This window comes from Herpailurus yagouaroundi, unplaced genomic scaffold (genome assembly GCF_014898765.1).
Source record: "Herpailurus yagouaroundi ecotype Mexico unplaced genomic scaffold, PumYag 569, whole genome shotgun sequence".
Lineage (NCBI taxonomy): Eukaryota > Metazoa > Chordata > Mammalia > Carnivora > Felidae > Herpailurus > Herpailurus yagouaroundi.
Window position 1 is genome coordinate 3,852,099 of NW_024412786.1, and position 27,910 is coordinate 3,880,008.

The 27,910-nt window shown below is 56.3% G+C and overlaps 1 protein-coding gene across 4 annotated transcripts; it reads left to right on the forward strand.

Moving 5' to 3' along the window:
* The first annotated feature begins 37 nt into the window (after positions 1-37).
* SYT12 (synaptotagmin 12) lies at positions 38-20,406 on the forward strand. Of its 4 annotated transcripts, none has more exons than XM_040465734.1 (9): positions 38-163; positions 282-419; positions 6,488-6,543; positions 10,998-11,191; positions 13,423-13,815; positions 16,555-16,770; positions 17,306-17,426; positions 18,287-18,420; positions 20,104-20,406. In XM_040465734.1, the coding sequence occupies exons 3-9, from the start codon at positions 6,510-6,512 to the stop codon at positions 20,275-20,277; spliced, it is 1,266 nt and encodes a 421-aa protein (XP_040321668.1). In that variant the 5' UTR covers positions 38-163; positions 282-419; positions 6,488-6,509; the 3' UTR covers positions 20,278-20,406. The 4 variants fall into 4 exon arrangements, with proteins under 4 accessions (XP_040321668.1, XP_040321669.1, XP_040321670.1 ...); XM_040465735.1 differs by having other exon boundaries at positions 285-419; XM_040465736.1 differs by lacking the exons at positions 38-163; positions 282-419; positions 20,104-20,406 and adding exons at positions 732-877; positions 19,698-20,003.
* Positions 20,407-27,910: the final 7,504 nt, after the last annotated feature.

Sequence of the window (27,910 nt, forward strand, 5' to 3'; positions counted from 1 at the left end):
ACCGGTTAAGAGCATGGGCTTTGAAGTCACACAGACGTAGATTCAAGTCTTGGCTCTGATCTTTGGCTCTGTGGCCTTGGGAAGGTCATTGGATCTCTTTGAGCCTGTTTCTTCATGTCAAAATGGAGTGACCACGAACCCATTAGATCTTTGTGAAGATTAAGTGAGATGATGTTGGCCTGCCCCACAGCCCAATTATGGTGGGAGGGGTAATTATGCATTCAGGAAAGGGGAAACCTCCCGCGGCTCCATCTACCACCTGTTTTCTTACCGGTTTCTAGGAGGTGCGCAGCATCAGGCCCGTTTAACGGAAAAAGAAACTGAGGCCCAGAAAGGGACCAGGATAGCCCAGCGTGCTGCAGGTTGGGGCTAGAACCCGGACCTGCGTCCAGCGCATCGCCTGTCTCTCCGAGCACCTGGTGAGCACATCCCCACCCCACCCTCGTCCCCTGGCCTGGGAGTGAGGGGCTGGGCTCGGCCTCGGGCGACCCCGCGGGACTGCGGGGCGCGCTTGGGGATCTTCGGCTCAGACCCCGGAAGCGGTGCGCAGCTCGCGGGAGCGGAGAGAGCGCTCGGGGTTGTCGCTTTAAATTAAAGAGGGCGCGGGAGGGGGGCGGGCGAGCGCGAGGGAGCGCGCGGCGGGCTCCTGGGAGCGTGCCCGGACTGCGGCGCAGCTCTCGTCTGCCTCCCCGGCCCGGCCGAGCCCCCGGCCCGCGCCGCGCTGCTCCGAGGCGTGCGCCGGGCGACACTGCAGGGGTGGCGTTGCCGGCGACTGCCGGGCTTGGCGCCGGTGCGTGCGCGCTGCGGGAGGCCGGCCGGGAGCCGCGAGCCAGGAGCCGGAGCCGGAGCGTAGAAGCGGCCCCTCCGCGGAGCCGGGGTGAGTAGCACCCGGCCGCCCCCGACTCCCACCGGGAAGCGGTCCGGCGCGCGGACGCGCGTAGCGCACCCTTCCCGCGCGGCGGACCCCGGCCTCCGCGCACTCTGCGCGTCTGCACACCCGCGCCGCGCTTGCACACGTACGCCGGGCACAGCGCACGCCGGGCGCCCTTCCCCGGCCCGGCCACTCCGCGCACTGCGCATCGCATCGCGCCCCGCACGCCCGTCCCGCGTGTGCACACACACGACTCGCCCGGCCTTTTACACGCCTCCCCGGCGCCCGCGCCGCACGAGCGCCCCTCACTTTCACACTCAGCATCCTGACTGTCCCCACCGCCCCTGGGGCATACCCGCTCGCGACTCTCCCGGGTCAGACCACCCCCGCACATCGCTCCCCAGATACCCTAGGGGTTCCCGCGGCAGGGGTGCTGGGTCTTCGGGAAATGCTCTGATCCGGAGAGGCATGTCGCACCCCATCGCAGGAGGCCCTCGGAGCTTGGGAGAGGATCCCCAGCCCGGACCAGTGTCACTGGCCTGCGTGGGGGCTTTCCGGGGGCTCCTGGGAACCCTTGATGCCGCTGCTCTTTGGAAGAGGAAGTTTGCCCTGTCTTGGGCCCTGGGCTATAGATTTGGGTTGAAGAGGGGGTAGAGTAGGGCCGGACATGGGGACCTGGAGCCAGGCCTGTGGGTGGAGGAGCCCTGAGCCAGCCATCCTGGTGACCCTTTTCCAGGGCTGCAGAAGAACTGTGTGCCATGCCGCTCAGTCAGTGAGGCCACTCCAGAGTGACTGGGAAAGCTGCTCCTGGAGCGCCAGCTCCTTCTCCAAGCTGGGGGCAGGGGCAGATGTGGAGAGCAGCAGCAAATGTGCTTCTTACTAGAAATGGGGAAACCGAGCCTCAGGGCAGACAGGAGTTCCAGCCAAGTTAACTCACCAGTCTGGAGAAGAGTCAAGACAAGTGCCCAAACCCCCTGCCCTCTCCACTCTGAAATCCAAAACCTTCCACCTAGCAGCTTGGGAGTGTGGAGGTTCCCAGGCTAGGGTTCAAGTTTGGACTCTGTCTCTTGTCAGCTCTGGTGACACTGGGCAAGTGTCGGTTTTCCTACCAGTACAATGGGCAGAGTAGGAGCCCCCTCAGGGAGAGGCAGCGAGGATTTGCTGAAATAAAACATGGCGAGTCCTTGGTACAGTACTTGGCACATGATAGATGCCCAATAAATGCCAGCCACCACCACCCTAGCTGGTCTGCACTGTGGTTTCTGCGGGCTTTGGGGGGATGGTAGCAGGATGTGATTATTTCAGGGATGGGGGGAGCACTTGAAAAGATCTCAAACCTAAAGATCCTAAAGAGGCTTGCAACCTGGGAGGTTGAGGGCTGCCCTGTGCCCACATCCTATTACCTGATGACCATAGGGTGTGGGGGGGGGCAGTCAACACCTTGCTGGCCACAGACGTGATGTGGGGACACAGTGAGCAAGGAAACGGGGTGGGGGGAACAGAGACATGGGGCCCGTCTTCCCCGAAGAGGCACAAAATTCCTGGAAAGCCATTTCTCTGACAAGCCCAGGAGGGGGCCTCGACTGTGGTCCAATTCCGATGAGGCCAGTGACAGTTCCTCCCACCCACCTCCACCCCCAAAAGGCTTGGTCAGGAGGTGGCATCACGGCCAAGAGCCCAGGCCCAGATCCATCACGCCCTGGCGCCAATCCCAGTGTTGCTACTAAATGCTGAGTGACCTGGGGCTGCAGCTTCCTCATCTATAAAATGGGGATCCACTTACCCAGTCAGTCATCAGGTCTGTATCGTGTGCCTAGTACAGGATAGACACCGTGCTGAGCATTTGGCATATATCATGTCTATGCTTACAGCAGTAGGTAGGTGTTGCCAGGTAGGTCTGATTAAGCCTGGATTCGAATCTAGAGCTCTTTCCAGTGAGCAAACTTCATGCAGTTTCGAGTTTGGGAGATTGGGGCCAGAACGAATAGACTAGGTGGGGAAAGATGCCAGAGAAGGGGCCGTGGATCCGTGGGGCTCGGGTGTGAGATTGGAGCAGCCCTGGCTCGTCCCTGTTGTGGCCCATTTCCTGTGTGTCAGAAACTCGGGAGACTCTGGTCGCGGTCCGCCCTGGCCTCCCGATGCGCCTTGTCAGCGTCCTGTTGCCAGCCAGAGCCACAGCCCCTCTGCCTGGTAGACCCCCAGGCCGCCAGTGGGAGCCTGCTGAGGTGGTAGTCAGTGAGATGGGGTCAGGGGCACTCGGGGATGGTGAGTAAAGCCATTAGGAAGGGCACTTGCTACAGAGCCAGATCTAGTTCAGTCTCAGCTCCCTGCTTACTGGTTGGGTGACCTTGGGCAAATTCACTGCCCTTCTCTGAGCCTCATTTTCCTCCTCTGTGGAATCAGGTCAATAATAGGATATGTCCCATGGGGGTCTTGGGGAAGGTGATGGAAACACATACGTGAAATCCTTGGGGGCTGTGGCTACTAATGGCAGAGGCACTGGTCCGGGCCGCAGACATGGCTTTACCACTGCTGGCATTGTGGCTTTGGGCAAATCACTTGACCTTTCTGAACCTCCCATAGCTCGTCCAAAGGCCTGCTTACCAGTTTCATGAGCAGAGATGCTCCAGGGGCCAGCAGGTTCTGGAAATGAATGGAGGGATGGGAGGTGCCAGACGTGTCCGAAGGGGCAGAGCCCATTCAGCTCCAGCCCCGCTGTTTTGCGGGGGTAGGGGGATACAGACCACTGTCTTCAGATACTTTTAAAGGGAAGCAGTGAATCCAGCTTTTTTTTTTTTCTTTTAGAAATCAATTTTTAATGGGAATTTCCCCAATTTTTAAGACAAATAAAACATACTTTGGGCTGATTGTGAGGCCAATAACCACAGCAGCTAATATTTACCAAGCCAGACTACACTTACCTCTCATTCTACCCTCCTGGTACCCTGATAGGGCAGCCATGAGCCCCATTCTACAGATGGGAAGACTGAGGCTCAGAGCTAGTGAGGGGGCAGATCTGAGATTCAGAGCTGTGCTCAGGCTGCCTGACCCCTCTCCCACCCCAGTTCTCTCCTCCCTCCATTCAGGCAGATGTGCTCTGGTTTCTGCCCCTCCACTGGGGACCACTGCGGGACCACTTGGGGCTTGGGTGTGCTCAGAATCATTCACATCTTCAGTGAAATCACAGCTCCCGGGCAAGGGGTATTACAATGAGGGGTGTAGGGGGGAAGGTGGCAGTGCGATATAGTCTGGGGTCTGAGCTAGACCAGCCCCAGAGGGCTGGGAACCCCTCAACTGCTCTAGGTCTGATACAGCAGATACAGCGTTCTGACCCATGCCGTGTGCACTGGCCACCGTGGTGTACCCAGCCCACGCTAGCATAGCCTCATTCTCGAAGTCAGCTTGTGCCAAGTGAGCAGAAAGAAAGCTGATGGCGTTATTGGATTCCCAGCAAGGCAGAGGTAGGCTGGGACATGTGCGTGCTGGTGAATCCAGACCGTGGTCTGCCAGGAACTAGGGCCACCTTGGACTTGTTCACAGTGACCAGTTGGTCCTGCAGGTTCTTAGGAAAGTTCTGAAACTGTATAGCCCTCCGCAGTAAGGCACAGAAGTTAGGAGTGTGGAGCCAGATGGCCTGTGTTGACTAGTGCTTAGAATCGCTCTCTCAGGCGTAAGGAGTGCTCAGCGAGGTTAACTGTCATCACAGTCTCCTGCCCAGGTCCCAGGAATGAGCCTCTGTTCCTCAGCATGAGTGAAGCGTCCCTGGTTAGCATTTCCCTCCTGTCACCATGAAGGACCCACACCTCACTGGGTCATCCTCTGCGTAGCAAGGAGCTGTCTGAGCACCTGCAGAACTTGGCCCCAGGGCCCTGTCCTGCCCCAGTTCTCCGGGCCTCCTGCCAGGGACTTTGGACAACTCCCATATGTGCTAGATAACTCTGTCTAGACCAAAGCACCCTAACTTCTTGGTTCCAGAGCCACAGACTGGGGGGAACCCCAGGATTCAGGGAAATGTTTACCCTCTGATTTGACCCCAGTCCCAAAGGGAACCCACAGCATGCTCGAGTGGGTTGCAAACATGCTAGCCAAGCCACAGCCCAGGAGTATTTTGCCCTGTGCCTGAACAGTATTTACATTTTTTGTGTGAATTGGTTACATTTAAAAATCAGGAAATTGCACATTAAAAAAATCCAGGAATCTGGCTTTGCTTTAAAAATCCGGAAGGAAGGAAGGAAGGAAGGAAGGAAGGAAGGAAGGAAGGAAGGAAGGGAGGGAGGGAGGGAGAAAGGAAGGAAGGAATACCAGAAGATTGGGACGCCTGGCCGGCTCAGTCAGTGGAGCATGCGGCTCTTGACCTCAGGGTTGTGAGTTTGAGCCCCACACTGGGTGTAGAAATTACTTAAAAGTAAAATCTTTAAAAAATAAAATGAAATGAAAACAAAAAGAACCAGAAGATCCAGCAATGCAGGGTTGGCATCCCCTGGGAACGGAAGAGCAGCGGCTCTTGGGTGGGCAAGCACTCTAGTTGTCACAGGGTGACCTGTTTGCAGCCTCCTTTGCGGGGCCAGGGGCCGTCCCGTCCTTCTGTGCCCCTGGAGCTGGAGCTGAGGCTGATATAGCTCCTCCCGGCCTCCCCTTTCCAGTCCCTTCGAGTATGTCTATGAGACACATTTACTTCTCAGCAACGACAGTAATAAAACTATGAGCAGTCACCTGGGTTCAGGTAATGGCTTGCATGACGCCCGGACCTTTCTAGAACAACCTAGACCTTCCGCGTTCACAAAACTTGGAAGTGGAGGGTGGGGTGGGGAGGAAACCATCCTGAGTAGTGGAAGGACTGATAATAGAATATTGTGGAAATGCAGCCTTTCCTTTGCAATTGAAAGAAAAGCTTTTGAAGTAAGGCTTAGTGAACACCTCGAGGGCCCACGCTAATGAGTGGCAAAGAATCAAAGCCTCCTTGCTGGTCAGCCTGTTGTTGGTAGGATGGAAATGAGGTAGGGGTGCCAGATTTAGCAGATATAATATAAATACAGGATGCTTAGGAACTTTTGAGTTTCAGATAAACAATGAATAATTTTTTTAAGTGTAAGCATGTCCTAAATATTATATGGGACATACTTGTACTAAAAATGAATCAAATTCAAATGTCACCGGGCATTTTGTGCTTTATCTGGCAACCCTGACAGTAAGATGGTCTTAGACTGGTTGAAAAGAGCTTTAAACTCCATTTTTTTAAAATGGTATTTAAGGGTGCCTGGGTGGCTCAGTCACTTAAGCGTCCAACTTCAGCTCAGATCATGATCTCGCAGCCCATGAGTTCAAGCCCCACGTCGGGCTCTGTGCTGACAGCTCAGAGCCCGGAGCCCGCTTTGGATTCTGTCTCCCTCTCTCTGTGCTCCTCCCCAGCTCATGCTGTCTCTCAAAAGATAAATAAACATTAAAAAAAAATTTTTTTTAATGCTATTTAAAAACCACCTACCTTTGGCTGAGCTCTCCTCACAGCTGAGTCTGAGCGCTGGATGACAGGCCCATTGGCATCGTGGAGGTCAAGGCGTAGGGTTGGGGTTGGTGGCCCTCCAAAGCCCTCCCTGCTGACTCTCTTTCCCCTTCCAGGCCCAGCGCTGCAGTGGGCGTCATGGCCATGGACGTGGCAGAATACCACCTGAGCGGTGAGTCCCAGTGGAAGCATGCCATCTCACGGGGCTCCCCGACCAGGCCTAGGGCAGGGGGTGTCAGTGGGACGTCAGTAATGGCCCTATTTTACCAGTAAGGACAGTGACTTGCCCGAGGCCACACAACCTTGGGGACACGGGGCGGGGACCAGTCTAAGGTCTCGTCATCCTTCTGTGCCAATGGCTCCTTCCTGTGGAACCACCTCCCTACATTTGACTGGAGGAGTCCCCCAGGAGGCCCATGTCCCGTGCTCCCTAAGGAGAAACTGAGATGCAGAATCCGCTCCCCCAGGGCCATTCCTAGAGCCTGTTGAGTAGCCAAGTGAGAAGAAACCCAAGAAGGTTGATGTTAGAGCCACAGGACAATAAGCTCAGAGGTGGCCCAGTCCAGGGATGGCAAATACCTGAGATGCAGCCCCGACCTTCCTGTGTGTGCCCCAGTGGGTGCTGAGCTTGGGAACTGCCTCGAGATAGCAGCCGCTCTCCCGCTGATAGTGGGTGGTGTCAGAGCTGAGACATACTTGCCATGTTTTCTCGTGGGTTCCCCTCTCCATTTATAGATGGGAGAAGGGAGGCTCAGTGCAGGACACAAACCCAGGTCTTCTGACTCCCAGGCCAGTGCTCCCCAACACTCTAGCTGCTCCCCTGCCTCAGCCCCCTACCAGCCCAGAGCTGAGCTGAAGCGTAGACCAGGGACCACACTTTCACCTACAGGCTCCCAGGCCTTGGCCCAGGCCCTGGCATGGCCTTGGGCAAATGATGAAACCTCTCTGAGCCTCCACTTACTCATCTGTAAAACGGGGGGCAGTGAGGCCTGCCTCAAGGACTGCTGGGAGGACTCGGTGACCTAACTTACACAAAGTGCCCAACCCAGCGCGAACACGACTCTCTCGCAAAGCAGGCCTTTGCACATGCCCTCCTTCCCTTTGCCCGGAGCACTTCCCGGCCTCTGCCTGGCTAAGCTCCCGGGACTGTGCGGGGGTCACAGGTGCAGATCTGGAGCCAGACTGTCAGGCAGCGAATATCTCCTCTGTCCCTCAGCTTCCTCATCTAGGCAATAAGGGTAATAATAGAACCTTCCTCACAGGGTTGTTCCGGGGTCTCCGTGGGTTAATATGCAATGAAGCGCTGGACAGGGCCTGGCGAAGAGTAAACAGTAAAGGAAGCTATTATTACCTCCACGCCACTCGGCCGCCTCCACCTCCTCCTCATTTCTGGTCTCAGCCGAGGCCTCACTTCCCTTGGGAATTCTTCCCATACCACCCCGAGGCTGTAGTCAATAAAAGGAATAAATAAATGAGCATTAACAGTCATCATCTCGTGTCACCTTCCTGGGGCTTTTCCTTTCAATGCCCCCCTTTCCCAGCCAAGCAGGATGCAGGCTGCACTCCCTCAGGCCCTCCCTCCCCCCAGATCCTCTCTTTCAGGGGAGCCTGGCTCCACTGTGCCGGGTCACCTTGACCGTTACCTGCTAGGACCTCAGAACTCAAGGCCCCCCTGCTTCCCTGCCCCTGGGACCACCCAGGCCCTGCCGGGAGCCACCTGAGGTTCACATGGACATCTCACTCTCCAGTTTACCAGGCCATCCGTTATTCATCAGACGCCGAGAACTTTCGTGCCTCGGCAGGGCTCGCCTGGGGCCCTCCGGAGATCTCTGTTGTGGTTTGGGTTAGCCCACAAATTACATTCTGTCGAGAAGTCAGGAGTAAACAGGGCTTGCTCACAGCCCCTCCATCCTGATTTCTAGCTTCTCTCATTTGTCCCTGGTCCCCACCCAGCCTTTATCCATAGGTCCTGTGATTTTTATGTCAAAATTGTGTGGTTAGACCGTGTCATGGATTGATTTTTTTTTTTTTCTTTTAACAATGCTGGAAACGTTTTCCTGCTCTGCCACAGTGACATCCTAATGACCTCGGTTCTCAAAGGCCAGTGATATTCCCTCCCAAGGCAGCACCACCAGCCCCCACTGGCCCCTCAGCTGGACCTTCAGGCTGTTTCCACATTTCTGCTGTTATAAATACAGTCTCGATGACTCACAGCAGACATAAAATTTGCTGGGATTTCTTCCGCAAGATAAATTCCCCAGGGCGGGACCGCTGCTTGGGGTGCGTGGTCATCTCCACTCTCCAGATGAGGACGCTCAAGTTCAGAGTGGCTAGGTGGCTTGCCCAAGGAGCCAGGGCACCCGCGGCCAGGCTCTGCATTTCTTACCCTGTGGCCTTGGGCCAATGGCTGGGTGTGCTCACTAGCCTCTCCCAGCCCCGGCTGTCCTACTCTAGCAAGTGGAGGGAGAGACCTCATAGGGTGCTACATGCTGGATACGGGCCAAGGCTGCAGGCCGGGCCCTGCCCTTCTGCCCTGCCCCTAACCTACAATGAGTTAGCATTGTGGATTCTGACTGGAGTTGGCTGGGCTCCGGGGAACGGGCAGGGTGAGGCCTCCCACTCCCAGAGGGGCTGCCACTGCTTCCTGATACCTTTGCAGCTGGGCTTCAGGGGCATGGTGACAGAGAGCTCCCCAGCCCCAAATGCCCCACTCTCTCTCCCCCACTGGACACTGAATGCTCTGGGCTCTGTACATCCCCTCCTCTGCTCGCCCTGAACTCCCAGTCCCTGGTGCCTTGGCCTGGTACATTTCTTGCTCCTCCTTCGTATCTCAGTTCAGATGCCCCTCCTCCAGGAAGCCCGCCTGGGCTGTTCTCGTCACTCTGTTTTGTGTATTTATTTGCCTACCTACCTCATCCCTAGACTGTGAGCTGCTTAAGGACGGGGCCTGGGGCTGGGGCTGACTCCCTCACCAGGGTGCTTGCACACCATAGATGTTCAGTGGATGTGCAGTCGTCAGTCTTCACCCCTGAAATGCCCTCCCCACCTCTTTCTACCCTGCATAGTCTGGGGACTGTGCTGGGTTGAGGCTGGGTGGGGCAGTGGTTACTCCGGCCTGGTCTGAAGTCTGGCTGCCACAGCTGGCCTCCCAGTGCCATTCCTTCCTGCCTCTTTGACCTTGGGCTAAAGGTCATTTATTTTTGTAAATGTTTATCTTTGTGCATCCGTTTCCCTATTTGAATTGAGTATAGAGGCAGCACTGAGAATGGTTTTGAGAATTCTATTTGCCAACGGAAGGTCACTTCTGCTAGTGGGGGCTCACCCAACACACTTGAGGGGGCAGTTAATTACTATGTCTCGGGACAGTGAGACTCAGGGAAAGTTATTTACTTATCAATGAAGAAAGCACATTTGAGCATTTGGATTTGTCTCCAAGTCCTGCACAGCCTAAAAGCTACCTCTCTCTCACTTCTGGCTGAGATTTTTTTTTTTTTTTTTTTTTGGTAGCAGCTTTATTGAGATAAAATTCACAGACCATACAATTTACCCACTTCAGGCATACAATTCAGTGCACCTAACACCTTGTGTACTCATCAGCACTATTAACTTTTAGAATATATTCATCATCCTCCAAAGCAACCCTGTATTCTGTGTTGCCCTGCCCCAGTCCCCCCAGCCCCAGATAATCACTAATCAACTTTCTGTCTGTACAGATTTGTCTTGACATTTCAAATAAATAGAATCATACATGGGGCCCCTGGGTGGCTTAGTCGGTTAAGCGTTTGGCTTTGGCTCAGGTCATGATCTCGTGGTTCACGAGTTCGAGCCGCTCATTGGGTTCTGTGCTGACAGCTCAGAGCCTGGAGCCTGCTTTGGATTCTGTCTCCCTCTCTCTGTGCTCCTCCCCCATTCGCTCTCAGTCTCTCTCTCTCTCTCAAAAATAAAAACATTAAAAATAAATAAATAAACAAACAAACAAAAAATAAATAAATGGAATCATACAACATGTGGGTTTTTGTGATGCCTTTCACTTAGCATGATGTTTTCAAGGTTCAACCACATTGCAACGTGTATCAGTAGCTTTATGTTGCCAAATTATATTCCGTTGTGTGGATGGACTACATCTTGTCCATCTATCAGTTGCTGGACATTGGGTTCTTCTAAATGAGGGTAAAGCAAAAATGGGGTCATTTCTTTTCTCCCCAAACCCCTTCCCTCTTCCTCCAGACCCCAAAAGGCTGCTTTGATTATCTGGAAGGCTATGAGTTCAGAGACCTCAAAAGAAGCAAGAAGAACCCCATTTGTTTAAAGCCTAAGGAGCGTTTAACTGTTGTTCACAACTCTTCGTCTGGTTTGGCCATGTGTCCCCACCCCCATCCCACCCCTGGTAGGAATGGATGCTTCTGTGGAAAAGGGGATAGAAGCAGAAATCGCAAGGTACATATGTCTTATTCAACACTGGATCCCCTAGGACCTAGTACTGAGCCTGGCACACAGTAGTCACTCAGTAAATATTTGTTCAGTGAATAAATAAGTCAGTGCTGAACTGCCTGCTTCTTGGGTGGGAGTCTCTAACCACTGGGGGACCCCAGAGCCTACTAATGAGAGGCTGCCTTTCCCTTGCAGTCATCAAGAGCCCTCCAGGCTGGGAGGTGGGTGTCTACACCGCTGGGGCCCTGGCGCTGCTGGGAATTGCGGCCGTGAGCCTGTGGAAGCTCTGGACATCGGGGAGCTTCCCCAGCCCCTCCCCGTTCCCTAACTACGACTATAGGTACCTTCAGCAGAAGTATGGCGAGACCTACGCAGAGGCCAAGCAGAAGGTGAGGCTTCTATCCCGGGGGTGGCCTCCCCTCCCTCCCCGCTCCCTTGCTCTCTCCTGGTTAATTTCCTCCTGTGAACAGACACCCTGATCCTCCTCCACGTTTCCAACATAGCCCAGTGCTGTGAAATCAGTGAATACTCGGTGAGGGACTGAAAGTTTTCAATTTTAAAAACCATCCTGGGAAAAATACAGGAAAAAAACAAGCAAAACCCCTCCCCAAATGTCACCACCCAGTGGCAAATAACTGTTAACTGTATTTTAACTATTAACATTTGGATTTCTTTCTCTCCGGTATTTTTAATGTATCCTCCAGTCTTTTTTCCATGCATAGGGTTTTATACAACGGGTGTCATTTCTACACAGAATTTTATACCCTGCTCTTTCCATCTCCCAGCCGAAAGCATTTTCCCATAATGTTGAGCCCCCGTCATAAGTAGTATCTTAGCGTCAGATTCCTTTTTTATGTACGTGCCATGATTTACTAAATGCCATTGTAAATAATGCAGTGAATGTTGTATATGTAAAACTTTGTCTTCATTAGGGTTATGTACTTTGAATGGATGCCCAGATGTGGAATTACGTGTCAGGGACTACAAACACTTTTAGGGCTCTCAATATATACTGCTGAATGCTTCATCATTAGACACTTGGCAGAGAATTTTTCTAGTATCATATAGAGTTCCAGAGAGCACAGCCAGAATCTTTTACCAGATAGCAGCCCCACATGCTCATTCGTTTGGGGTGTGAAGCAGGACTATCTCCCGTGGGGGGCAGGGAGGGAGGAGGAGAGAGAGAGGCGGAGACTGTAAATTGGCACAACTTTCCCAAGGAGCATTTTGGCAACATGTGTCAGCAGCTTTCGCAAGGACTGTGTCCTCTGAGCTAGGATTTTAAGAAAGCTATTTGATTCTGCATTATTTATATTTGTGAAAAATTAGAAACAACATAAATGTCCAACAGTAGGGGGTCTGTAAGGTAATCACAGCTGTCCATTCAGGGACAAATTGGTGGCCCATTTTTAAGATGGTAGTAATGGGGGGCACCTGGGTGGCTCCGTCGGTTAAAAGTCTGATTTCACCTTAGGTCATGATCTCGCGGTTCGTGGGTTCGAGCCCTGCCTCGGGCTCTGTGATGACAGCTCAGAGCCTGGAGCCTGCAGCCTGCTTTGGAGTCTGTGTCTCCCTGTCTCTCTGCCCCTTCTCTGCTCACGCTCTGTCACTCTCTCTCAAAAATAAGTAAACGTTAAAAAACATTTTTTTTTTTTAATGATGGTAAAATGAGGGCTATGCAACAGCATGGGAGATGCTTGTGGCACAAAGACTTTTGTTTTCCCAAATCCCGAGGTCAACTTAGTGAAAGGAAAAATTTGAGTTTTAGGATGAGTGTTACCCAACACGAAAACCTTCTGTTGTGAACATTTTGGTAAGCATCCTTGGAGGCTGCTCAGTAATCTGTTGAGTAGCTATCGTCTAGTTATTCGTACCCGTTCCCCCTGCTAACTACTTTTCCTTTAAAATTTTTAAGCTTTTTGGGGCGCCTGGGTGGCGCAGTCGGTTAAGCGTCCGACTTCAGCCAGGTCACGATCTCGCGGTCCGTGAGTTCGAGCCCCGCATCGGGCTCTGGGCTGATGGCTCAGAGCCTGGAGCCTGTTTCCGATTCTGTGTCTCCCTCTCTCTCTGCCCCTCCCCCGTTCATGCTCTGTCTCTCTCTGTCCCAAAAATAAATAAACGTTGAAAAAAAAATTTTTTTTAATTTTTAAGGTTTTTGTTTATTTTTGAGAGAGAGAGACAGAGAGACAGAGTGTAAGTGGGGGAGGGGCAGAAAGAGAAGGAGACAGAATCCAAAGCGCTGTCAGCACAGAGCCCGACGCAGGACTCGAACTCACGAACTGTGAGATCATGACCGGAGCCAAAGCCAGACGCGTAACCGACTGAGCCACCCGGGCGCCCTACTACTTTTCCTTCTTACAAACGTCACTGCAGTGAACATCTTTGTGCGTGGAACTCCGTCCATATCACGAAGCGTCTTGAGAAAAAGCTTTCTTTCCTCGGGGTTCGGGAGAGAAAGGTGAGTGATGTGAAATGGCATTAAACAAAGACCTTCCTGACTAGGGCAGGCACCGTTTCTGCACACAGGGAACGGAGGTGCCTTGAATGAACAGGGCTTACGAGACCAACCAACAGCCTGTTGCATCTGCCATGCTCCCACGTCCCGTTTTCTCTCCCCCAGAGAGTGCCTGCCTGGAATGCCCAGCGGGCCAGCACTCGGGGACCGCCCAGTCGCAAAGGCAGCCTCAGCATCGAGGACACGTTTGAGAGCATCAGCGAGCTGGGGCCCCTGGAGCTGATGGGCCGGGAGCTGGACCTGGCCCCCTACGGGACCCTCCGCAAGTCCCAGTCGGCCGACTCCCTGAACTCCATCTCCTCCGTGAGCAACACCTTCGGGCAGGACTTCACGCTGGGCCAGGTGGAAGTAAGCATGGACTACGATGCCGCCTCCCACACCCTCCACGTGGCCGTGCTGCAGGGCAAGGACCTCCTGGAGCGCGAAGAAGCCGGTTTCGAGTCCTGCTTCATGCGCGTCAGCCTGCTGCCCGATGAGCAGATCGTGGGCATTTCCCGGGTGAGTGGGGGCAGGGGAGGCACGCGCGGGGCTCTCGGGGAGCCCTCCCCAGGCCGCCAGGCCCGCGGGGCCGGGCCGGATGTGAGGAGGGTGCTATGCGGCAGCTCTGGGTGCTAATCCCAGAGCCGGAGGTGTCACCAGCCTGACGACTCCCGCCGTGCGCGGTTCTCGGCAATCCTACCACGTATATCCAGTGGGTGGCAAGTGTCCGTTCCCATGCCTGTCCCCCGGGTCGGCTTGGGGTCCGGGTGGGAAAGGGGTGACATGTTCAAGTTGGCTAATTTGGGGACAGCTTAATGACAGGACTGTTAACAGTGGTGTGGGGCGGCCTCAGTGATGGAGCGGCACCCTCGTCTGAAGGGGCGACGGGAAGGGGAGGCCAAAGGGGAGAGGCGCGTGGCGGGGCTGCCACATTGATAGGCGCTGTGCCCTTTGGTCAGGGGACATGCTCAGACCACAGCAGTACCGCAGGGAAGGACCTAGGGAAAGAGCACCCCCAGCTCCCTGGGTCCTCTGGTTTCCCTGGAGTGACCCCCATTGTCCGACCCCAGACCCCACCAGAAGCCAGAGGCCGAAGGAGCCTGTTGATCAGCCCATGGAGGTCAGCTCCTGGGGGTGGGAACAGGGTGGGGAAGGCACCCAGCACCCTGCCCCACCAGGCTACCCCTCCATGGGTCCCTCTGTCTCGCCAAGAGAGGGAGCAAAGCCTTCATGAGACACGTTCTACTCCAGGCTGGATTAGGGGGAGCAGGGGCCCAGATGCCACGGTTGGGAGTCCTCTGAGGTGGGTAAGGTCGACACCCAGTGGCCTCTAACCAAAGCAGGTGGAGCCTGAGGGTCTGTAGGACCTAGTGCTTTCTGAAGAGTCACCTGTGTCCAGTCACTCTACGGTGTTGAAGCGGGCTGTCCCTCGGGGGTGGACACCATCATCCCTCTCCCAGCCCACCCTGCCTCCCTCACCCCAGGATGGTCAACAACTGACCACAACCCTGTGCGTGTGGGGCCCAAGAGAGGCAGTTGGTGAGTGGTAAGGAGCAGGACCCTAAAACCTCACCCTCTGGGTTGAAATATCAGTGTCCCACTTCCTAGTAGCGTGACCTTGGATAAGTCCATGAGCTCTCTGCGACCCAGCTTCCCCATCTATCATATGAGCAACATAATTCTTGAGGAAGGGGTGTGCTACTACATGCAAAGTCCTCAGCCCAGTCCCTGGGAAGTGATCAACAGATTGTGTATCAGGACCATGAAGTGTCCCTGTTGAGCCTGGATCCACGCTGCCTATGGCCTGGACTGCCTAGAAGATCCTGGGTGGTTCTGGACACCTTCCGTGAGAAGGGACATTAGCAGACAGGAGCCACCACAGCCTGATGTGTGCTGAGAGTCTGGTTCACAGAGCCCACCCATCCGTGATTCTCTCATTAGCCCCAGTGGGATGGACCGAGGGCATCTTACAGATGAGGAAACAGGTTCAGGAGAGTGCTTTGCCCAACACATCCCCAGGACCTGGCCCGGGGGTTCCCATTTCCCGTCAGCTGTGTGCTCATAAAACATAACACACAGAGAATGGATAGTTCGGGAACCCGAGCCCCTGTGGACAAGGGACAGCAAAGTGACTCATGTGGCAGGAGGAGGGAGAGATGGGGCCAGATCATGAAAAGCCTAAATGCCAACGTCAAGATAAGGAGGTAGACTTAATCCCACAGGGGAAGGAGCCCTTGAAGGTCCTCAATCAGGCAATCGGGTGGGGAACGTGGCTCCCAGGGAGCCGTGGAAGAGGAACCTTCCCACGAGCCAGGCAGTGACCAGAGTGTGCTTCAGTGCGCCTGGAGGTGCTGGCAGATTCATTCCCAGGAAGGCAGGCTTCTCAGCATCCTAGCCCCGCTAGTCCCAGCAAGTAGGTGGCTGCCCCCAGGCTGGGCAGCCCCCCAGCCTCAGGTGAAGTGCCAGAGATGAGAGCTCCTCTCTAAATATTGCCAGGCAGTGACTAAGGCAACCCCCGATGGGAAAGGGGAGGTGTCCCACCAGGACACCTTCCCGGGGGGTCTGCCCACAGCTTCCTGGGAGGAGGCCAGAGGCACCCACCAGGCAGGACGGGGCTTGGAAGTGGAGTCTTCCCAGCCTCGCCCGATCACTCCATCCGTCCATCCATCCCACAACATTCAGACCATCCTGGGCCAGGCTCTGCGGGGGCCGGGACATCAGCGGCTCTCGACTCCACAATTACCTGTACTTACTGCACGCCTGGCCCAAGGCTGGACCTGAACACACACGACAAAGAGGAGACCAGTCTCTCCTGGGCATCGCGAGGGTTCTGTGGAGCCGTGCGCACTGAGGGTGGGAATTAGTTGGTGTCAGAGTGTGGAAGCTTCCAATGCCAGGCCGCCACTGAGAGGAGGACAGGGGGCTTTTAAATCCTCAGGGCTGGGGTAGCCGGCTGGCTCAGTCAGCAGAGCACTCGACTCTTAAATCTCAGGGCTGGGGGTTTAAGGCCCACGTCGGGTGTGGAGCCTACTTAAAAGAAATGAAAAATTCAAAAAAAAAAAAAAAAAAAAACATCCCCAAGGCTGAGCCACCAAAGAAAGAATTGGCATGGAGGTCGTGGGACAGCAGAGCCAGGACTCGAGCCCAGGCCTCCAGACTCTCTGTCCGGTGCTCTCTCCCCACCATGGCCTCACGGGCGTCTGGCTGCCACCTCCTCCCCAGAGCTGAAGCTCCCTCCACGTCCCTTTCTCTGTGCAGATCCAGAGGAATGCCTACTCCATCTTCTTTGACGAGAAGTTCTCCATTCCCCTGGACCCTGCGGCCCTGGAGGAGAAGAGCCTGCGGTTTTCCGTGTTTGGCATCGATGAGGACGAGCGGAACATCAGCACGGGCGTGGTGGAGCTGAAGCTTTCTGTGCTCGACCTCCCGCTACAGCCCTTCAGCGGCTGGCTCTACCTACAGGACCAGAACAAGGTCAGTCCACCCGTGAAGAGAGCGTCACACGCACCCGTCTCCGAGCGGGGAGTCCACTGTCCTCCACGACAGCCCGAGCCCTGACTTCTTTAGGAAATGACAGAGAGAGAGGCCTGAGCCACATTCACAGAAACTGTTTACTGCATGAAGCAAAAATGCCCTAATTACTGTTTACCACTCTTCTGTCGTTGCTATTTAAGCAAATGATTATACGAACCCCAGTCCACTTGGACCTCTGTGTGCTACTACTACAGAATGTTTTCCCTGGGCTGGAATGAGGGACTGCATCTGGTTGCTACAGGCAACCTCTGGTCCTCCTTCCAAGGCAGGACCCAGGCCTGGTGGGACGGAGGGCTGGCGCATGCCTCGTGGAGCGGGAAGTGGGGTCCCTTTCTCAATCCCACCAGCCTGGTGCCTCATGTAAGGGCAAGAGTAAAAACTTCTCAGTGGAGAAGGGAGTTCCTGCCTTTCCCTGGACCTCTCAAGTCCTCAGGGGGGCCTCGGAAGCCCTCTGAGCCAGTCACCTGTCCTCCAGGCTGCCGACGCTGTGGGCGAGATCTTGCTGTCCCTCAGCTACCTCCCTACGGCTGAGCGCCTCACTGTGGTGGTGGTGAAGGCCAAGAATCTCATCTGGACCAACGACAAGACCACGGCAGGTGAGGCCCTGCTGGCTGGCTGGCTCCTTCATGTGGCTGGTGGGAGCTGTGACCCAGCTGCTAGGCCAAGGGCAGCGGGAGGCGTCAGCAGGTGTGGGGCATCGTACCAGGCCCCTCCACCCCCAGCTTTGGCCGAGCTCAGGAGCCAGGAGCTCAGGAGTTCGGGATGGTGGGGGAGATGGGAGTCTGAGAGCAGGTGCCTGGGGTGCTGGGAAGAAACCACGGTAGACAGACACCCGCTTCCCAGGACTAGAATTCATGACAGAAGCTCCACTCCCAGAAATTGGACTGTATCCCAGATCCCACATGGGGGCCAGGGCCACCAGGATGGTGTGGGTGCCAGGCAGGACCTGATGCCCCTAGTCTACAGGAGCAGAACTAGAAACCAAGGGCTGGGGGAACGACCTAGCGGGAGCCTCGGGGGATCCACGGTCCAGGCAGGTACAGCAAGGACACCCAGTGCGGGGAGGGTGACAAGTAGAGAGGGCCTCATTATTTCAGAGTCGGGCTCCACTGAGCGGGCGCAGGGTGACTCAGGCCTGACGTCTGTGCTCATTATAGAATGAGAAGCAGTGGGTCCTTCCCACTCCCCAGAGCGTCACGTGAAGGGAGCACTTGTGTGGGCCGGGAGGCAGGCTGCCTGAGCCCAGGGCCCAGCTCTTCTCCCGACTCGTGTAGGAGCCTCAGTTTTCTCATCTGTAAAATAGGAAAGAAATAAAGGCCCAATGGCAGGACTGTAGGAGATAATGGCAACAGAGAAGGCTCGGGGCACTTGGAGCCAGCGGGCTGCGAGGACCAGGCAGAGCTGTGCCAAGTGGATGTGGCCTTGGCCCTGACCCCCACCCCTTGCTCACCCACAGACCCCTTCGTCAAAGTGTACCTGCTTCAGGATGGGAGGAAGATGAGCAAAAAGAAGACAGCCGTGAAGAGGGATGACCCCAACCCAGTGTTCAACGAAGCCATGATCTTCTCGGTGCCAGCCATCGTGCTCCAGGTGAGGGGGGATGGCTCAGGGGTGGAGGCCAGGCCAGGTGGCTCCTGGGCTCTGGGGCCACTCCAGGCCCTCGGCCTAGCTTCTTAGGGTTCCTGCAGGTGGCGCTGGTTTGTCTCAAGCCCTCCCCTTTCTAGTTGAGAGGCATTTATGGAGCACCCACTAGGTAGTAGCCCTGTGGTCAGTGCTGGGACACAGGCACTGCTTCCTTGTTGCTCACAAGGGGAAGGTGGAAAATCCCCAGACAATCCTTTTTTTGAGAGAGAGAGGGGGGGGGCACAAGTGAACAAGGGCAGATAGAGGGAGACAGAGAGAATCCCATGAGGGGCAGAGAGAGAGAGAGGGAAGCAGGGCTCACCCGAAGAGGGGCTCGTACTCACCTGATGCAGGACTCGAACTCACAAACCAGGAGATCATGACCTGAGCTGAAGTCAGATGCTTAACTGACTGAGCCACCCAGGCGCCTCTCCAGACAATCCTAATCCACTAAGCACATGCCAGACTTTGGCGGCCCGGGGAGGCTTTTACGAGAGGGGTTGGCTAAGCCGAGATCTGGGGGAAGCCGGTTCCCGGTGGAAGGAGCTGCAAAGGCCTGGAGATGAGCCAGGGGAGCCCAAGGGCCCACAGTTCTGGCCCAAAGTCTCTGGAGACTCTACCTGCAGAGATCCTGCCGAGCTCCCCACACCTCCATGGCTTTCAGAAGGTCATGGGCCCCAGGGAGACCCCTCTCCTGGCACAGATATCACAGACCAAGGGTGGGGGATTACAGAGGATATGGCCTGTGCCACACCGGTGGCCCTGCTTGCATGCCTCAGAGGATGGGGAGCTTACCACCTCCCCTCACTACCTCCTTCCATGCTGGGGCATTCCTGCCAGTGATAACGTCCTTTTGTGCCCTGAGCCAAAACCTGCCCCTGAGTCACGGGGCTGTACAGAACCCACCTAATCTGACACCCCATCTGAATTTGAAAGCCCAGAACTCTGCCTTACTCTGGAAGCTCCTAATCCAGGCAAACATCCCAGTGTCTGGAGTTGGTGCTGGGTGTCCTTGCCTTGTCCTGCCACCCTCGTGGGACAGACTGTCCATCTGTCCCCTACTTCCCTCGGAGCGGCTATAGCGCCGCTCGTCCACAGCCTCCGAGGGTGGGAGACCTCTTCGGGCCAGGGTGGCGGTGGAGGAAGAGGGAGAGCGGGGGTGAGGAGAAGAGAGAGAGGGTCAGTCTGGGTTCGGGTTTCAACCTCTCCACTTCGATCTCAAGCACATTCTTTTCCTTCCTCAGCTGTGAGTCCAACATGTGATCATATTAGGAATAACCAGACATCTGAGATGCTCTGTGTACAGGCACTATTCTAAGCAGTCGACACATTTTAACTCATTTTGTTCCCGGTACAGGTAGGAACTATGATTATTACCATCCTCCAGATGGGAGGCTAAGTAGGAAGAACCCAAGGTCACACAGCAAGGGAGGTGGTGAGGCCAGCATCTGAACCTGGTAGTCCAGAGCTGCCACTGTGTCGGGAGGCAGCAGCAGAAGCCTGTGGGCATAGGCAGATCAGGGGTGCAGATTCAGGGAACCACTCCTGGCAGCCCGCTGGGGCCTGGCACCTGTAGACAGGGTCCTGGGAGCCACGGAGGGCCTCCGGCACTGCCCCCGGTCCCCAGCACCCATGTCACTTCCTCCCTAGGACCTGTCTCTCCGTGTGACGGTGGCTGAGAGTAGCAGCGATGGCCGAGGGGACAACGTGGGCCATGTCATCATCGGGCCGTCAGCCAGTGGCATGGGCACCACGCACTGGAACCAGATGCTGGCCACGCTGCGCAGGCCCGTGTCCATGTGGCACCCTGTGCGGCGAAACTAGCAGCTGGAAAACGGGCCAGGGTGGGCACTGAGCTGCCTGGGGCCCGGCGCAAGCTCCGCTCTGATGCCCCTCCATAGTCCAGCAGGAGCCATAAATGCTGGGGTCCCCCACTGGAGCCCCCATGAGCCATCTTGGTCCGTCTGTCCAGACTGCAGTGGAGGAACAGGCCTGGCCAGGTGTCTAGGGACCCAGGATTTTCTCCCACTGAGGACCAGCTGTGGCTGGGCTGTGACCCAGGAACAGGCAGCCTGGCACTGGCCCTTTGTGCCCCCATTTTGAGATCCCCAACAGGCTGCTGGGAGGCCAGTGCCAAGCTCGGCCACATGTAGGAACCGAGTGAGTCTTGGGGGCCAGGTGCTGTGCTAGGCACCAGCAGTTGTGACATGAACAGGACACAGCCCCTAGCATGTCCGGAGGGCAAGACCCCTGCCCTGGGGATCTGCTCAGTGCTGAATGTGGACTTGGGAGGGCTCTGGGGTCTGCTAGGACGAGATGGGAGCCGAGCCCTGAGGGGCAGGGAAGGAACTAAATGTGTCCCAGGCAGGCAGCCAGCCTCGGCAAGGCAGGGACATGAACTTCCGTATCACAAACTGTCCTACTGCAGTGGACACGAGGGCCTTTCTCTGCGCAAGAGAAGTGACCAGGAGACCAGGCCAAGCAGAGGCCTGCAGGGTGCGGCAAACACTGGCTCTGGAATCACGCTCTGTGAAATCTGCTCCCTTGAACCGTGACCCTTGCAAAGCCCAGAGGTCTGAAGAGGCCCAGAGCCAGGTCCTTGTGTTCGGTCCCAACTGAATTAGGCATTGGCTCCACGGCGTTTGTTGGGGTACCTCCAGGCTAGGCCCTGTTGGGAAGAGAGATGCCTCGGCCTCTAGGGAGCTGGAGGGCAGTGGGAGGGCCAGAATATAGACTGCAGGGGGCCCATGGGAGAGGCTTTTGTGGGCTGCCCGTGCGTGGTGTAGCAGGAGGCCCTCGAGCTGGGCCTTGGAGGAAAGGGGCTGCCTGAGCTGGGGCATTGAGGGGAAGTGGAGGGGTGTCCGGATGGAGGGTGGGGTGGGGGCAGGTTTGAATGCCAGACGGGGAAGGAGGTGGCACTGGGTGTCCTAGGTCGAGTTCCAAAAGCAGACCCTGAGATTCTCAGGCGAGGGGTTTATGCAGGGTGGGGGTGGGGGGGAGGCAGGGAGCCCTCTGGAGAAAACCGTAGGGGAGAGAGGAAAGCCAGGGAGCAGGGACAGAAGCTAAGTAAGTTGTGGCTTTAGGAGTGTCTAGCTCCAGGCTGATGGCTTGAAGTCTGATGGAGGAGCTCTGTGACTGGCACCCCACAGGGGTCCTGCCCAGAAGCAAACGGGCTGGGCTGTTTTGCCCCCACAGGGCTTTGGCTACCACCCCACCCCAGCTGGAGGAAGAGCGCATACCTTCCAGATGTCGCCGGTTGAGGCGCCTCCCATCCGCCAAAGGCAGCCCCAGAGAAGCAGGCGGCCGAGGGGTGGGTGCCCCTGCTGGTTCATCAGGATGGGGTGGGGAGCGGGGCGTGTTGTGGCATCTGCTCCCAGGGGCCACCCTCAGGTCAGGACATGGGCCCTCCGGCTGGCTGCCTCTGGTCCTGATGAGCTAGAGAGACCCAGGCCCAACCAGTTATCTCCAGTGATGCTGCGGGAGCCCAGGGTGGTCATGGGCTGGAGGCAGAACTGTGGCTCTCCCCACCTAACACAGCTGTGGCCCAGGCCTGTGGCCCATACCAGGAGGTCTGCACGGCCCAGGCCAGCACAGGGTCCGGGGACACAGCTGGTGAGCCTCTGGAGCCGGGGAGACGCCAGACTCTTTTCTGCCCCAGTGGCTCCGCGGCATAGGCCATTTACTCCCACCTTCTCTTCCCCCTCTTTCTGTCCCTCTGACTGCATGAAATGTTGACTGTGTACCCGAGATGGGCATGGTGGGGACCAAGTCTGCTGACTGGAATGATTCTAGAACCAAAATAAAGCTGGGGCAGGAAGGAGGGGGCTTCCAGGGAGCCTTGCTCAGCCCCAAATCACCTTCGTCTCTTCTCCAGGAATCAGGGACTCATGTGGGTTACTCTGAGTAGATTACCCTGCTGCTGGGTGCCCAGAGGGAAAGGAGACCACCACAGGGACCAATGCCATCAGACTGCTTGGGAAGCTCTAAGAGGGGGGACCCTGAGTCAGGTCTGGCGGGGAGGACAGCGTTAGGGAATATCACGGAGGGCTTCCTGGTGGTATCGCTGAGTTGTCTTCAGGGCAAAAAGAAGTGTAAGGTTGAAAAAGGTGGATAAGGCCTAAAAAGCATTCCTGGAAGAGAGAACAACATGCACAAAAGGGCAGGAGTGGGCAAAAACTTGGCCAATTTGTCAGCCTTGCTAGAGCAAAGTTGGGGGAGGCTGGGGAGAAGGGAGCCAGAAGAAAGGCTGAGAGGGGAGGAGGGTCGTGCAAGTTCAGTGCGTGCTGGTACCAGCCACAACCCTACCTACTTGGAGGTACCGTTGCACTGTGGTCATCCCCTTTTTTGCAGAGATGGAAACCGAAGCTCAGAGAAGTTAGGCAACTAGTCCAAGATCACACAGCCAGAAAGTCTCAGAGCAGGCATTCAAGCTCCAGCTGTCTGGCTCCACAGCTCAGGCTCTTAACCATCAAGCTACACTGTCCCCCTTTCGCCAAGTCTTCCAGGTGGGGCTGAGGGGCAGCGGAGAAGCCCCTGTGGATCCCAGGCTGCTCTGGTTTCCCCCTCCCCTGCCCTGGAAGATCACAGCAAGTGCTGGAGGATGATCTGGGTGGGGATGACCAGCCGCCCCCAGGAAGCCTGTGAAGAGCTCTCGTGGACTCCCCCTCTTGCTGGAGGAGATGAAAGCATGAGCCTTGCAGTGTAGGGAGGACTGTGCACCTGGTGGAGGAGAGAGGGACCCCCCAGGCAGGGGAACTACTTGGTGTTGCATGTGTCCGGGGAGCCACACAGCCACTGGGCCCGGTCAGAGGAGCAGGTCAGAGGGAGGGAGGAAGAGGCTTCTGAGCGGCTTTGGAAGTGATGCGCAGGGACACCGGCGAGCGCTGCTCTTGGTCAGCGCGGGGCAGTCTGAGCTGCTTCTCAGTTTCAGGTTCATTCCGCACAGCCCAGAGTGCACTAGTGACCTCTCTTTCTGCCTATACCCCCCACCCCACCCATTCTTCCCCCTCCCAGCCCTAGGCCCGTGGGCCTGCCCCCAGTGTCCCAGGCCCCCTCCATCTGGGAGCCTTCAGGGATCAGCCGAGCCGCACCCAAAAGGACAGGTATGGAGGTCAGTGACCTGACCTCGGCAGCGGCTGGGCCACACCTGAGTGTGGAGGGGCAGGGCGAGCCACTGTATCATCCGCAGCCGACTGCCGCTCAGACCTTCACTTCCTCTCTCCTGCCCCGGTCATCTATGCCTGCAGACACCCAAAGGGACAAACAGAAAGGCTAAATAAACACTAAGATTGGGCCACGAGGGCCCCTCAGCCTCTGCCCACCCTCACCCATTATCAACCTCATTCCACCCAGAAGGATCGAGAATGGGGAGGCGGGGAGAGGAGGCAAGGGCAGGAGTCCTGCCTCCCCAGCCCTGAAGTCCAGTTAAATGGTAGCTGGAGTTGAGCTGATCTGGGGGAGACCAGACAGAAGGGACCTTGGGAGAAGAGGCACTTCTGGGTTCTACATGCCATAGTTTGGACAAGCCCCTTCCTGTTGAGAGCCTCAGTTTCCCTATCTTGTCCCCTTCTTAAGAAGAACTCTAGGGGCGCCTGGGTGGCGCAGTCGGTTAAGCGTCCGACTTCAGCCAGGTCACGATCTCGCGGTCCGTGAGTTCGAGCCCCGCGTCGGGCTCTGGGCTGATGGCTCAGAGCCTGGAGCCTGTTTCCGATTCTGTGTCTCCCTCTCTCTCTGCCCTTTCCCCGTTCATGCTCTGTCTCTCTCTGTCCCAAAAATAAATAAACGTTGAAAAAAAAATTTAAAAAAAGAAAAACTCTAAAGGCTCCCCACACCTCTGACTTTTGGGGATTCTGTGTGGAGGAGCTCTAAGGCCCCAAATGCCTTGGTTAGAATCTCAGCTTCTCCACGTATCAGCTGTGGGATCTTGGGCAAATTATCTGTCCTCTTTAGGCCTCAGTTTCCTCCTTTGTCGAAGGATAAGAATAATACATAATAGGATGGAATGAAATGTACACGTGCCAAGTGTATGTCACCCAGGAGATGCTCAGTAAACGTGCGGCCAGGGTTTTGGGTGAAAGAGTTCTGGCCACGGGCAAGACCTCTTGGGATCTGGTGTTTGAGATGAAAGGGAGGGGAGGGCACATAGGGAGACGGGAGGAGCAAAAATCCCACCAAGGCATCCCAAGGGTGCGTAACTGGACCTCTGAAGTTCCATGCACCACCGGCACCCACGTTCCCTCTCCTTCAACCACCCATACGCACCCCACGCCCCAAGGCAGGAACTCCAAGCAGAGCCCACAGCCCTCATGATGATGGTGCAGGGAGCAGAGCGGCCACATGGCGGCAGCAGAGACTCGGCTGGGGCCCCAGGGAACTCCTGGCCTCAGGGTGGATGGGGTGGGATGCCAGGTGGGCTTGAGCAGATGGAGGCTGGAGGGTGGTCACCTGTCTGCTGACCCTGCAGTCAGGTCATGCACTGTATTTACTCAACTATGCGATCATTTGTTCCTGTTTTCATTTCTCCAAGTTTGTCTATTCTTTTGAGTCAACCAATCTTCCTTCTTTCCTTCCTCTCCTCTCTGCCCCATTTTCCTTCCTTTCCCCTCTGTCCAACCAGGCAGTCAATTGGACATAACATCTTGAGCCACAGCTGGGCGCCAGCCTGGGGCAGGCACTGCTGTCTAGGGGTACAGAGGTTGGCCTTGGTCTCTGGCCTTTAGGTGCTCAAGGCTGGGGGCTGGAAGATCCTGCCTGGCCACCTGCATCCCCAGGAGAGGATTCCATGGCAGGCCGAGGGCCAGCCTGGCCACCTCTGATGTTCTGAGGTCTGCAAGGCAGTTGCCCACTGTGCAGAGTGGCAGAAGAGCTCTGGACTTGGGACTGGTGGGGTCTCAAGGGACAGAGACATCCACAGGCCTTCAAGGATAGCCCCCCCCCTCCCCCAGAAAACAGTAAACAGTACCCTGGCCAGGCAGACTGTGACCTGGGCCACCTCCAAAGTAAGCCCCAGTAAAATGGTGCTGTCCAGGGCCCAGCAATATCTGAGATTCAGGGAAATCCCTGGCCAACCAGAGCAGATTCCCCTTGCCCAGTAACTAAGCTCCCTCCTGCAGAAACATGAGCATAAAGTGGAGGTAAGGCTGGGGCTTCACATCAGGAGATCTGGGTTCAAATCCTGACTGTGTCTAGCTAGGGTGAGATAAGCCACTGCCTTTCTCTGAGCCTCAGTTCCCAAATCTGTAGAATGAAGAAAGCAGATCCCTTGTTCTGCCCACCTCACAGTCTGATGGCTGAATGAAATACTGCATACCAGGTATGATGTCGGGAGAGAGCCCTGCTGCGTGCCCAGACTCGGGTTCCAGTTCAAGTTCTACCTCTTACTAGCTGTGAATCTCAAACGGGAAGTGAACCTCTCTGGCCTCCAGGTTGCTCATCTGTAAAATGGGGCTAATGATTCCCACCTGCGAAGGGACAGTGCCTGCACAGGGTTAGCAATCCATTAATGGGCGCTGTTATTATTAGGAAGTGCTCAGTGAAACTGTAAGGCATGACAGACGTCAAGGATATCATTAGAATGATTATCCCTATAGCAACCAAGGCCAAACGCCTCTGCCTGACTCTCAGCTCCCTCCACCCCCAGTCTGGCCCCACCTGCCTCCTAGCCTTGCCACCCAAAGCCTGATGACAGCATCAGTGGGGATGACGAGGCTGACAGCTGATCCGTTGGGGGACTGGGCGCCTCCCAGCCACTCCTTGGGGCGGGGAGCCCTGCTCCGTAGCTACACACCCAGCTCAGCACCAAGTCACTGCTCAGCCCTTTGGCAGTTTCGGGGAGGAAAGGGCACCTAAAGGGTGGGGATTTCATGAGATGCTCTCTCTATCCAGGTGAGGCTCCATTCAACCTGCTGCCTGTGGCCCTGGGTGAGCTTGGAATAAGAGTCAGGGGTCTGGGCTCTACCTCTGTGCAATGAAGACAGTGACTCCTGCCCCAGCTGCCTCTTTGGTCCACAGTGAGGTCCAATGGGGGCTCAGTGTGCTTTTCCACCTGCCCAGTTTTGTACATCACAAGGGATGACGTCATGACCTGCGTGGGGAAGGGGGTGTGAAACTCAAAGACTTCTACCCTCTCTGTTCCTTTGAGCTTCACTGAAAACAGTCAGTCCAGACTCTGGGGAGACCCTTGTGCCCATTTTCAAAAGATTTCAATTCTGGCTGCTAACAGGGGTGGGCAGTCGGGGGACAGTGAGTTTTCATTTCAGTTCTGTATTTATTCCCAGCATCCAGAGTGCTCCACTATCCAGGCCCCATTTGAACCTCAGCTTCTCCTGACACCAGCTCCCCAGCCCGACCTCACCTTCCATCACAGGGAAGGACTACAAACCCCCCAAAGTGCCCCCTCTCTCTTGCCTCCATACTATGCATGTACCGCTCCCTCAGTTTGGAACACCTTTCTCCCTCCCCCTCAACACTCAGCCCCCTCTTCTCAGAAGGGTTTCCTGACCCCCACCCCACCTGGATAAGGAGCCCCTCTTCCCTGCTTCTGTCCTGCTGCCTGTCCCCATCTCTGTTGTAGCTCTAATCACACCGACATCCTCCCTGTCTCCCATCCTAGGCATGGGCTTCTCAGAATAGGGACTTCGTCTTGAACCGTTCAGGGTCCCCAGGCCCTTGGGCGTCAGTGGTGGTTAAATAATAGGGATCACTCACACATGGCACCAACCATGCACCAGACCCTGCTCCTCTAAGCAGTTTATAGATGGAAGGTTCCCTCACTTTCCTTAGATTATGCCACAGCCAAAGGTGAGACAGGTGGTCAGCCACCTGCATCGAAACTTCCTGGTGCTGGCTACTGCAGGGCAGGGCAGGCCAGCCTGGCAGCGCCAGCAACTGACCCATTAGGGCATGGCCGGGTCACCCCCTTCCCACCTGGCCTTCAATATCTGGAGGGAGGATTGTGGTGTGCTCTGATTCCAGAGCCCTGGGGGAAATGCACATTCATTCATTCATTCATTCATTCATCCAAAGTCACTGGCTCCTGTTCGGTGCCCCACCTGTGCTGGGCACCAGGGACCCAGCTCCTGTCCCTGCAAAGCTGGTAGGCCCACCGGGCTGACCCCCGCCCCCACCCCACCCTCGCCCCCCCCACCGCTTTCCTCCCAGGGGAAGGGGGCCAGGTGCCTTCGTCTTTCCCCGTCCACACCGCCCCCACACCCTGTCCAGCTCCTTGTCTTCTCCGCATCAGCCCCGGGTGCCCTCCCGAGGACGGAGGCAGAGCGTGGGGGAGGCCCCCTCCCGCGGCCCCGGCCCCCGGCCCCCGCCCTCAGCAGGGGCTGCAGAAGGGCGTCCCGAGGGGCCGGCGCGCCCGCTCGCCACGCCTCCGGGCTCTCACCTGGCCCCGCGCCCCGCCCCCCGGCCGCGGGCGCGCACTTCCTCCCGCCGCCCCGCCCCTTCCACATTC